We start from the raw sequence: 12,452 nt of genomic DNA on the forward strand, positions 1-12,452 counted from the left end.
AACAAACCTGGCCAAGAAAGCCCTGTGACAGGTTTGCCTGAGGGACCACCATGGGGTCCCTCCAGGGCAATGGCAACTCTGTATCCCTGGAGCCAGTGGGTGGTCTGAGAGCTGGGCTACACTCTCTCAGCCTCAGAGGGCAGGAAAGGCACCACCCCCCCTCTTGCCAAGAGAGGCTCCTAAGTGGGGAGACCTGAAGGCACTCCCCCCACAACATGGACCATCATCATCCCCTGGGAGCGCCCCACCCACCACTCACCCTCCTGGGGGAGCCAGTGGAGCTCCACTGGGACCCCTGTGGCTTTGGCTGCGGCCAGGACTTTCAGCCCCCCAGGGCTGCCTTCGCTCAGGCACAGCTTCATCCTTCTCCTTCCTCTGAACCACGCTGGGCTCCACTCAGAGGAATGACGATGATGATGATGCAACCCAGCCGGTTCCCCCGCTGCCTAATAAGCGCCTCTGTCAGTCAAGCCCTCCTCCTTCTCAGCGGTGAGGCTCCTCCCCTCCAGGAACTACCAATCCCGGCATGCACCGCGCAAATAGAACAGGGAGGGGAAGGGAGGGATACGTGTCCATGGAGATGATCGCACTACGCTCTTATAGTGCTGCTGTTCCTCTGACTACTCTGGCTGCCTCCTCCTGTTGCATTCTGGGTTTTGTAGTTCAGTGAGGCCTAAGAGCTCTCCGGCTGAGAATTCTAAATGGCCTCCCCTTAAACTGCAAGTCCCAAAATGCAACAGGAGGAGGCAGCCAGAGCAGTCAAAGTGGCATAGCAACACTTTAAGAGCATAGTCTGATAATCTCCTATGAGAGAGGCTGAAGCTGTGCCCACACTGGAGAAATAATCCATTTTTACACCACTTTAGCTGCTATGGCTCCATGTGCTATTGGATTCTGGGCTTTGTAGTTTTTGTGAGACGTTTAGCCTCCTCTGTAAGGGAGCTCAGGTGCCACAACCATTCCCAGAATTCCATAGCATTGAGCCACAGCAGTTGAAGTGGTGTCAAACCGGATTATTTCTGCAGTGCGGTTTGGTGTGCCTTCAAGTCAGGGTGACTAGATGTCCTCCTAACTGGAAAAGAGGACTGGGCACCACAAAACAGAGGACATTCAAGGAGAAACCCAAGCACTAGAGGCCTGATCCTGCTTAGCATTTGAAATCAGCCAGGATGCATATGCTGCTCAGAATGGTACAGCCAGGGAGGGTAGGAACTGTAGTCCTATGCCTCTGGAAACTGGCACGTTAGCACAGTCTGTTCTAAAGCATGGGATCTAGAAATCCAAAATTTAATTGAATCACTGACTTACACCTTTTTTTGTTCACATCAAGATTTAAGTTGATCACTCATTATCCAAATATCTCGTTCTATGAATGAGAGACACAGAGAGAGACCATGCTGTATTTTCATATAACATTAACAATGAAATGGGCTGGGGTTGTGATTTACAAACACTGAGCTTCATGTCTGTAATTGGACTAATGCTAATGTATGTGAATACATAAATAAGTCTCAGTTCAGTAGAAAGTACTCCTAAGTCATCATGCAACCATCCAGAGCCATCCTAACTATAATCGCTCAAAAGTTCCCTCCTCTGACATTGTGGGAGTTAATGCAATGTAACTGTGCATAAAGTGGCACCTTTCTCTCTCTCGCTGATTTCAATCGGATATCGCTGGCTTCACAGATATTCATTTCATATACGCAAACCTTTCAATTGCATTTTTTAAAAATTCCATATACGTTTGCAGAACAAGGCCGTGGGACAGAAGCAGGATCTCCTTCCTGCCCTGTGGGGCCCGTGAACAAAGAAGCTCACAGCAGCCTACAGGAAACCATAAAGCCCTGCATGAAAGCGGATGTGTGATACCTGTGCTTTGTGCCTCACAGACTAAACTTTTGAAGCAAGTGAAATGCTCCATCTTTCCCTACCTACCTACATGGGAGAGAGAAAGAAGAACAAAAGGCAGAGTGGATCTGGGAGCAGAGCAGCCAGTTAACTCAGGACCGTCCTCTCTCAACTATGGTGTGGACTCAGGTAAACACAGCTCTTCTGAACTCTTCCCTTTCTGCACTGTTCATATGAATCAGCATAATATGAGGCTGTGATCTCAAATTCTGTGGCTAGGTAGGCAAGGGTTCAGTTTCTGTATTCATCACTGTGTATAGAATACCACTTCAACAGAAGGGTGGATGGGGAGATAAGCAATAACCAGGGTCTGTGAAATTGACATTTACATCAAGGAGAAAGTGCACTATGGAGAAGAAGGTGGTGTCTCTGGGGAACGTTTGAACAGGGATGGGGAACCAGTGGACCTTCCTAATGCTGTAGAACTGTAACTCCCATCAGCCCTAGCCAGCAGAGCCAACGGTGTGTGCGTGTGTGCATGCGCGTGCGTGTGCATGTGTGCTGCTGCTTGGGAAGTGGTCCATCAAAGGGACACAAGTTCCTCATCCATACTATTCAGTGCTGTTTCACACTCCCCACTTCCCCAAGAGAAAGAACCTTTTATGGGCTGAATTTCTTCCCGAGGAGCAAGTTGCTGGCATCTTTGGGCAGCCCACCCACTCCTGGGTGGTGACTGGATCCATGAGCTGCCATTTTAAAGTCCCCACAGTGTTTCCAGTGTCATGGTGCTCTGCAAGGTTGTAAGAAATCTAAAATAACAGTTCACAGCAGTTTACAATTAAGTCCATAGTTATTGATCCAGAAGGGACCCCACCAGTGTTATGATCATTGGACGTCTTCCATTTTGATATAAAAGGTGTGGTGAATGTTGCCCCTTTATGACCCTGAATATACCCTACAGACACCAGCCATGATCCTCGGCGTGAGAGATCACATAGGCAGTTTGGGAGTTAAGATAAGGGAGATTCACACATATTTCCACTGTGGAAGAGAAAGGCTCAAGTTAACTTGCCACTCATTGCTGGTGGAGCAGGGTACCCAAAAGGACCATCTATGTCCCCGGCTTTTCTGGTCTACCTGGCTTATTCACAACTTCTGAAAGAGTCCAGGTAATATTCAGTGAGGGGAGTAGTCTCCAAGTTTTCACAATGGTGTGCTGATAGCGTCCTGTCCGTCTTCCTTGCAGCCGGGTAGATTGGTGTACACATGGAGATGCGCATCAGTACACACCGGAAGGCAGTCCCTTTCCACATGTGCACTGGGAAGACATTCCCCTCCAAGGTGTCACCTGGTATGGTCCGCACCCCCTGCACCCCTAGAAATGCCCCTGATGGGACAGCCATCTGGTGGCCTGCAGGTTGCCAACTCACCTTTACCCAATATCACAAAACTTTTATCAAGTTTTAATCAAGGTGTGGTTTTTAAAAAGTGTAGTTTAATAGAAAGAGCACAGACAAGCCTGTAGGAAACAAAAGGGACGAGTCTTCTTGTCAACTCTGTGTTTGTCTTGTGCCCTTCTCATCACATGTACATTTAGGAATAGAAAACAACAACAACAACCCCCAACAGCATCCAATAAGGCCATCTTCAGGTGTGAAATGGCCCTGGGCAAAGTGTCCAGTTGTGGTCACCTTTCTCTGTTGGTAAACCGAAGGGGGCTTACTTAGCAGTGGAAGCAGGCAGAAACAATTGGAGTAATACCAAGAAGGTGGTTGGCGCCATATGAAATTCTTGCAATATTCCAGAATGATGTTGCAGTGGGGGCATGTTGAGAAATTAAACCAGGTACTGCTCAAAGCATGTCAGCCTTGCCTGCATCCTGTCCTGTGGAAGCTGCCCAAGGATGTCATATGCCAACCCACCCCTGAAAACACCAAACTGAAATGGAAAAAAAAACCACTGATGCAACCAAGCCCTCCTAGTAATATTTCAGGAAGTATATTATTGTATCAGCTTCTCCAATGCCCTTCCCACTCACATCATGAGAGAGCTCTTGTACCTTTTATGGTTAAGTAGCAGAGGGAATTTCTGCAGGTAGTTTGCTTTCTGTTTGCGTTACAAGACTTGTTTCCTGGTTACTTGTGCTTCATAATTTAACCCCTGCATCAGGGATGGGTAACTGAGGCTTGCTAGCTACTTTTTCTTTCTTTCTTTCTTTTTACTCTGTAATTCCCATCATCCCTGGTTGTGTTGCCTAGGTCTGTGGGGAGTGTAGGGAAAATGGAGAAGGAAGAACACAATGGCACTGGATGTTTTGTGCCTTCAAGTGGTTTCCTATTTATGGTGAACCTAAGACAAACCTTACAGGTTTTCTTAGCAATACTTGTTCAGAGGAGGTTTGTTCATATCTTCCTCTGAGGCTGAGAGAGTGTGAGTAATGGCCTTGTTGTTGTTGCTTTCCTTCAAGTCATCTCCAACTTATGGCAACCGACAAACCTGTCTAATAGTGTTTTCTAAACTGAGTGTGTGACTCACCCACTGGGTTTCCATAGCCGAGCAGGGAACTGAATCCTAATCTCTAGAGTCGTAGTCTAACGTTCAAACTACTACACTGAACATTCCCTAAACAATGAGCAGGGTTGAGCATTCTGGCCCTGCAATGGAGAATGGGGAATCTGTTCCAAGAGAAGCAAATTCCACTGGGAAAACTTTCTGCTTTATGGGATTGTATTCGCTTCTCTGCAATGCACTGCAAGAGCAATGTTGCTTCCTATTGCAACAGCTACATGGCCGCTTCTTGCTGCTTTCACTTTTCCAGGGCCAGTCACTGCTGGGGAGAGCAAAGGCAGGCAGCACTTCTGGGAAAAGCAACAGCATCTGATCACTTCCCCATTTGGACACGAAAGCCATAAATTCTCTCCTCTGACTGGTTCTCAAATGAGCTAAGAGGAAGCCATAGAAATCTAGACTCAACGTGCTTTCAGGGTATATTTGAGGGATAGGCAGCCTCGTTATCAGGCCCTTTTGCATCTGAGGACAAGAGGTATACAGTACTCACTTTCTTAGATCCAGCATTGCTATATCCCCTTGTCTCATTTCTCGGTGGGGTGGTGTAGTGGTTATGTGTTGGACTACCACTCTGGACTACAGGGTTCAAATGCCCGCTCAACCACAGAAACCCACTGGGTGACACTTGGCATGTCACAGTGACTCTCTCAGCCTCAGAGAAAGGAAAAAGCAAACCCCTTCTGAACAAATCTTCCAAAGAAAAGCCCATTATAGGGTTGACCTATAGTCACTATAAGTCAGAAATGACTTGAAGACACATAACAAAAAAATATTTCTACCTAAGGTTTGAGGTGAGGAGATCTTAGAAGCCAAGGTTGTTCCAGACAGATTGCTCCTCTTTACAGAACAGATTAGCAAAATGGCACTCACTGCAACAGTTATAGCAAATGTGTTCTTGCAAGATTATTTATGTATGTATATTAACTCAACCGACAACTTTCCCTCTGGGTGGCAATCTAAGGCCTCATTCCCACTTACAAATAAATCAGTTTGCGATCTAAATCGATGGATCGATCTGACAGTGGATTATCATTCACATTACATTTATGTCAACTGAATCTTCCCCTTGCAAATAACCCACTTTACATTCACATTTGTCAATTAATTGCTTCAAAATGGATTCTATTCTGCACCCATTTTTTTTTTTTTTGCTGTTGGTCAAGGCAATCGCATCTACGTACTTCCGTCTCCACCCTCATTCGGTAACATGCAATTGCATCTACGTACTTCTGTCTTTGCCCTCATTTGATGACATGCCTTGTTGCATCTGCTGTCGTAATTCCCTCTCATATGTTCTGGCTTTCTGCTTTGCTAGAGCAATGGATCCCGTAATGCTATTGCTTTTGAAAACACTGCTTACATGGGTGCAGTCTACCATCTGGATCTGCCGCCAGTGGCGCAAAGTCCACTTTCAAAGAGTGGCTCTTTTGATCCGCTGTAACATTTTGGGGGCTTCTTCAGCTATAGCTATGATGAGATGGAGTGGGAGGCAACGTCGCCGTTGCCAGCAAAGAATGATACGTTTGAAGTTACTCTCCCAGGAGAATGGTGCCATTGCAGCTGAGAGTGTTTTTCAGGGCTTTTACGAGCCTATGCCTAGAAGATGGTGGGTATACCCACACACAGAGGAATTTTACAACATTTTTGCGTCCACTGTTTGGTTGGACAAGAAATGGAAAGAGACTTTCAAAATGCCCCTAATAATTTTCCATATGCTGGTCAAAGAGCTGCGCCCACATATTTTAAGTCAAGACACACGTCTGTGCCAGGCCATTTCTGTGGAAAAGAGGGTCACCATTGCTGTATGGTTGCTGGCTGGACAGGCAATGTATGCAGCTACCCAGTTTGGTATTGGGAAGTGTACTATCTGCAGTGTTTTTGTCAAGGTGGTTCTAGCCATGCAGTTGGTGCTGCTTAAAAAAGCTGTGTACCTTGGGGTGCAGTAAGGTGAGTATTATTATTCTGCAAATGGGCTTCTAATTTTCAGTTGCTGATTTTCTTTGAGCAAACATGATCAAGAAGGAAGTGGGTTGCCTGCCTGCAATAGATAGCACATAGAAGAAGGAATACACAATGCTGTATTATATTTTATTTCTCATGTTTTTTAACACCTTGCCGGCTTGTTGTGCCAATCCTCAAGGAAGGGGACACATCCGATCCTTCTAATTGCAGGCTATCTGTTTTTTACAAACAAGCAGGGTTCGGGATTGATAAAAGTACTCTGGACAAGGCTTTTACATTATATCATCTTGTAAGTAAATTTACCAGTGGTTCAAATAAGTATATTTATATAGCTTTTGTAGACTTCCCATCAACATTTGATTTTATAGGTAGCATTTATGGCATAAATTGGTTAAGCCAAACATCGAGAAAAGATTGCTGTGGCTTATTTAGCTTTTGCACCAAGATAATTCTCTACAGGTGACAACAGATTTAAATGGTGCTTTAACACAACCTGTTTTCATCAACTGGAGAATGAATCAGGGCTGTATTCTGGTCCCTTTTAATTTAAAATGTATATTAATGATCTGATTCCACAAATGGCCTCCCCCTCATTTTTTCCCCCTCCAACTGTTTGTAACCTCAAGATTTCAATTTTGCTATGTACTGATAATTTGGTTTTGCAGCCTTTGAACAAAATCAGCTCTAAAAGGATGTTAACCAAATTTGGGAGGCTCAGTAAAGTGGAACAGTTGTTTGTCAACTATTCTAAAACTAAGATAATGTTTTTGAATGGAGAACCCTTAAGTGCATTGGGACATCATCTAGAACAGGTACACTCATTTAAATAGCTACATTTTGGTGAAAAACTTTATAGGAAACAACTTTTAGAAGCCACCAACATCTCAAGTACCAGATCTATTGGGCAACTTCAAATATTTTTCTACTCTAGAGGGAGCAAGTTAATAAATTTTGTCCTAAAAGTTTTCACAGCTAAAATTATCACTCAAATACTGTATGGAGCAGAAACCTGAGGAGAAGATGCCAAGTCTGATTTGGGCATTTTTGCAAAATAAATGCATGCAATAGATTTTAAGACTTCCCCCAGGGGTTCTAGTGGCTTACCATAGGCCTGAGCTGGGTCTTCACTCAACTGCAGCTAGAATTTATCGGCCTAGATTCTGCACATTACATGGACTTAAAAGAATCAGAGAATCACAGAGTTGGAAGAGACCTCAAGGGCCATCCAGTCCAACCCCCTGCCATCCAGGAACTCACAGTCAAAGCCCCCCGCCCTGACAGATGGCCATCCAGCTTCTGTTGAAAAACCTCCAAAGAAGGAGACTCATAATACTCTCCAAGGCAGCCTATTCCACTGTTGAACAGCTCCTACTATCAGGAAGTTCTTTCCTATAGTTTGAATCCATTGCTCTGGGTCCCATTCTCTAGACCTGTAGAAAATAAACTTGTTCCATCTTCAGTATGATATCCTTTCAAATATTTAAACAGGGCTATCATATCACCTCTTAACCTTCCCTTCTCCAGGCTAAACATCCACAGCTCCCTAAATCCCTCCTCAGAAGGCATGGTTTCCAGGCCCTTCACCATTTTAGACGCCCTCCTTTGGATACGCTGCAGCTTTTCAATGTCCTTTTTGAATTGTGGTGCCCAGAGATGGACACAATATTACAGGTGAAGCCTGACCAAAGCAGAATAGAGTGGTACTATCACTTCCCTTGATCTAGAAACTATATTCCTATTGATGTAGCTTAGAATTGCATTGGCCTTTTTAGCTGCCACATCACACTGTTGAGTCATCATGTTCAACTTGTGGTCTACTAGGACTCCTAGTTCCCTTTCACATGTACTGTTTTCAAGCTGTGTACTGGTGCCCCCCCCCATCCTATATTTATGTATATCTTTTTTTTTCTGCCTCAGTGTAGTACCTCACACTTTTTCCTGTTGAACTTTATTTTGTTAGTTTTGGCCCAGCTTTTCAATCTATTAAGGTCATTTTGAATTCTGATCCTGTCCTCTGGGTTAAGAGTTACCCTTCCTAATTTGGTGTCATCTGCAAAATGCCCCTTATTTCATCACTCAAGTCATTGATAAAAATGTTGAATCGCACTGGGCCCAGGACAGAACTCTGTGGCACCCCACTGATCACTTCTCTGCAGGATGAAGAGGAGCCATCGCTGAACACACTTTGGGTTCTGCTGGCCAACCAATTACAACTCCACCTAACAGTAGCATTGTCTAGCCTGCCTTTTACCAGCTTCTTTGCAGGAGTATCATGGGGGAGGGACCTTATTGAAAGCCTTTCTTAAACCAAGATATGCTACATCTACAGCATTCCCTTCATCTAACAAGATGATAATTTTATTTATTTTTTTAAAAAGAGAGAGATAAGATTAGTCTTACATGACTTGTTTTTGAGAAACCCATGTTGACTTTTTGTGATTATGGGATTCCTTTCTAAATGCTTACACAGGCCTGTTACAGACTGCCCAAATAAAGCTGCTTCGGGTCTCTTTGGAGGTATGCTATTTAAATGATGCATGGGTCCTAAGAGTCCGGAGGTCGCGCCAAAGCCACACTCCATTCCTAAGCACTGGAGTGCTGCTTTGGTGCAGCTTCTGGATTATTAGGATGCATGCATCATTTAAACAGCATACCTCCAAAGAGACCCGAAGCAGCTTTATTTTGGCAGTCTGTAACAGGCCACAGTATCTGATTAATGATCTGCTCTAGAATTTTCTGGTATTGATGTCAGGTTAACTGGGCAGTAATCGTTTGGGTCCTCTTTTTCCCCATTTTTGAAGATAGGGACAACATTTGCCCTCCTCCAGTCTGCTGGGACTTCTCTTGTTCGCCAGGAACTCTCAAAGATTATTGACAGCTGCTCTGAGAATCATTCCCTCTGCAAGCTTTGTTGACCGGAGGAACTGAGGTTGGGCACAATTGCCAAAACAGGCTAAAGGTTTACAACTTTAACGTAGAAAATTTTCTAAGGGTGTTACCACATGAGTCCCATTCTCGCCGCAATCACGTTACCTGATGAAAATAGAAACATGCAGTTTTCAGAGCAGCCATTGTCGCACATCTCCGCAAGCACACAATTGGGGCTGTTTCTGTCATTGTGCTCACTTTGCATCCCCCCTAACGCCGTCTCCCTGTCCTATGCCCTACCCTGCATGCCTTTGGGTTTTAAAATTTTTACTTTTTAATGCAATTCAGGAGTAATGCTAATTCTATTTACACTTTTAAAAAGAAAATAAAAGAACTATTAAAAAATTAAAGAAAATCATCCTGCCTGGGAGTAGTGAGGGACAGGGGGAGAGAAGGAGACACTGGCACAACTTGACTGCCAATATTAGAACTGCTGCAGCAGCGACGTTTCACAAATAAGGACTAAGGGGACTGCAGTGTGATTGGGAGCTTATTGATGGGTTTCCCCTATCAACAAAAAGGGATGATTTAACCATGCTTTGAAGATACAGCAGCTACGGATCAGAGGCCAGGTTGTGTTGATAAGTATTGCCAAAGGCACTATTTACTGACTGTAACTGCAGTTTAAAGGCCATGTGTAGTAATCACATAAGTCATAAGACTTAGTCCTTACAACCTTAAAAATATGAGTTTTTGACCTTGATGCTAGCCAAGCCAGAGCAAAATTTTGGGGCAAAATTTTCCATTTCATATCTGTAGAGTAATTTAGGTTTCCCAAGGCTGCAGCCCTTTTAAATGAAACAAAAATACGCACTTAGTGAGAAAATCTTTGAGAGAATGAATTAGCCTCCCTAAAAGGTGGAGTGACCTAAATCACATGGCTAGTTTGAATGAGAGAGAGAGAGAGAGAGAGAGAGAGAGAGAGATTGCATGCAGGAAATCCCTATCTATCTAAGGAGTGGGAAAGAGAACACAAAAATCTTCCAACAGTATCCACAGATTCAGGCCAATCATACAAAGCCATGGTATTTTGAAACTCTTACCTTTTCTCAGTTCCAGCAGATGCCTTCTACATATCCTGAAGGGCGATTTTGGGATATTCCAATTACAGGGGGGGGGGGAGAGGAGTGTATTTAGTTGTAATCAGACTGATGACACAATTAATTATTTGTTGTTCTGCCCCCTTTAGTCTGCCACTAGATAAAGATTTGTGTTACCCATTATTCAGCTTTATGGACTTCACATCTCAAAAAGTGGTAGTGGAATTGGTAGCCAACACACAGCTATTTGTCACATATTCAGTAGTCCAGTTTGCACTAGCAGCTAAGAAAGTGTGTGCTTCTTTTATTAAGGAACATATTATACCATAAATGTTAATTTTACATTTTTATTAATCTATTTTGTAGGGCTCTATAAAAATGGTTCTAAAGTTATATCTAATATATTTAATAATTTATTTTTAATTTTGTTCATGATTTATTCCTCTTATTGGAAAGGCCTTTGGCTATAGACAATAAAGTTTATGATGATGACTGAATTAGTGCCAAAGTATATTTGCTGTTATGGACCTCTTTTAACCTTCCTATTATTTCTATATACTTCTTGTCATACAGGACAACATTACAAACATTCACATTGACTTTGGATTTCACATATGAAATGATCAGCAGTTTATGTAGGCTGAGTCACGCTTATCCAGAATTCTGAAATCTGAAATACTCTAAAAACCAAAACTTTTTTCATGGGTGGCTGAGATAGTGAGCCCTTTGCTTTCTGAGGGTTCAGTGAATACAAACTTTGTTTCATGCACAAAATTATTAAAAATATTGTATAAAATTACCTTCGGGCTGTGTACATGAGGTACATATGAAACATAAATGAATTTCATGTTCAGACTTGGGTCCCATCTCCAAATGTCATCAAACTACAAGTCCCTCTCAGTCCCTTCCTTGTGCATGGATGGTGCTTTTAGGATGCACACAAAAAGAGTGAGCTCATTCTTTGGAGATCAGGATTGTCCATTGCCTAGATGAGGGGCCCATTCACACTGCAGAATTATAATACACATTGAGTATCCCTTATCTGAAAATCTGAAACTTTTTAAGCACTGACATAATGCCTTGCAAATACAGGCACTCCAAAACACTTCTGGTTCCAAGTAATTTGGATAAAGGAGACTCATCTTGTAATATCATAAATAATAATAATGGGTCCAGTCTGCTAGTACAACTGGCATTTCTGTTCTAAAAGCTGTGTTTATATTTATTCTCTCAACACCTCAATGTTGTGTTCCATTTTATTCTCCTTACAGGTGGAAGCTCTCAAATCTCTCTGCCACTGGAGTTTATAAACCTTTAGGAGCTGTCCTGTCTTGAGGAGATGCTTCCAGGCCGGCAGCTGTTGGAAGGGCTTAACCATGCCCGGACCAAGCTATTGCTGGATCCTCCTGACCATGTCCTGCTACAAGCCCTCTACAGCTACCAGTATAAATCTGAGGATGGGAAGCAGGTGACTATCACAGAAGGGGAGCTTTTCCAGCTGATGCGCAAGGCTAATGAAGACTGGTGGCAAGTGCGCCGGCTCAGTCAGCCCAAGCAGAAACGCCCCCTCTTTGTGCCAGCCACCTATGTGGCTGAAGTGTCTCCAGCCACAAGTGCAGCTACACAACAGAAGAGCATTCTGTATCCTGACATTGATACAGAGCAGGATGGTAAGACAGGTGAGTTTTGGGAGGAACTGCCAGCAACGTCAGGCTGGGTACTGCTTTGGGTTATGGCATACTTGAGAATAGAATAGGAATCCAAGATGATTCATCCCCAGATGCAGCAAACTTGTAGAACTGAATGTTTAATAGATAAGCACCAAAAATTGTAATAAGGATCTAAAGCCAAAGCAGCTGTCTTAAAACAGCATAGGAAAGCCATCATGGTGTAGTGATCGCAATGCTAGACTAAGGCTGCATGTACACTGTAGAATTAATGCAGTCTGACATTTAACTGTCATGACATCATCTTATGAAATCCTGGGATTTGTAGATTGTTGTGGTCCCAGAGTTCAATGAGAGGGAAAGCTAAATTGTTTACAGAACTGGAGATCCCAGAATTCCATAGCACTGAGCTAGGGCAGTTAAAGTGGTGTCAAATTGT

General features: G+C 43.5%; 2 protein-coding genes across 3 annotated transcripts in view; one reads left to right on the forward strand and one right to left on the reverse strand.

Moving 5' to 3' along the window:
- Window positions 1-493, reverse strand: part of MARS1 (methionyl-tRNA synthetase 1) — a 31,027-nt gene extending 30,534 nt beyond the window's left edge. The window contains exon 1 of one of the 2 annotated variants that reach the window (XM_042449243.1): window positions 260-493. In XM_042449243.1, the coding sequence (XP_042305177.1) occupies window positions 260-362 (103 nt within the window). In that variant the 5' untranslated portion in view covers window positions 363-493. The remainder of the gene's footprint in view (window positions 1-259) is intronic. The other variant, XM_042449244.1, reaches the window with a different exon arrangement.
- A 1,264-nt stretch (window positions 494-1,757) lies between these two features.
- ARHGAP9 (Rho GTPase activating protein 9) overlaps window positions 1,758-12,452 on the forward strand; it is a 44,921-nt gene continuing 34,226 nt past the window's right edge. Inside the window, exons 1-2 of the mRNA XM_042455808.1 lie at window positions 1,758-2,037; window positions 11,618-12,025. Coding sequence (XP_042311742.1) covers window positions 11,686-12,025 — 340 coding nt within the window. The 5' untranslated portion in view covers window positions 1,758-2,037; window positions 11,618-11,685. The remainder of the gene's footprint in view (window positions 2,038-11,617; window positions 12,026-12,452) is intronic.

This window comes from Sceloporus undulatus, chromosome 2, assembly GCF_019175285.1.
Source record: "Sceloporus undulatus isolate JIND9_A2432 ecotype Alabama chromosome 2, SceUnd_v1.1, whole genome shotgun sequence".
Lineage (NCBI taxonomy): Eukaryota > Metazoa > Chordata > Lepidosauria > Squamata > Phrynosomatidae > Sceloporus > Sceloporus undulatus.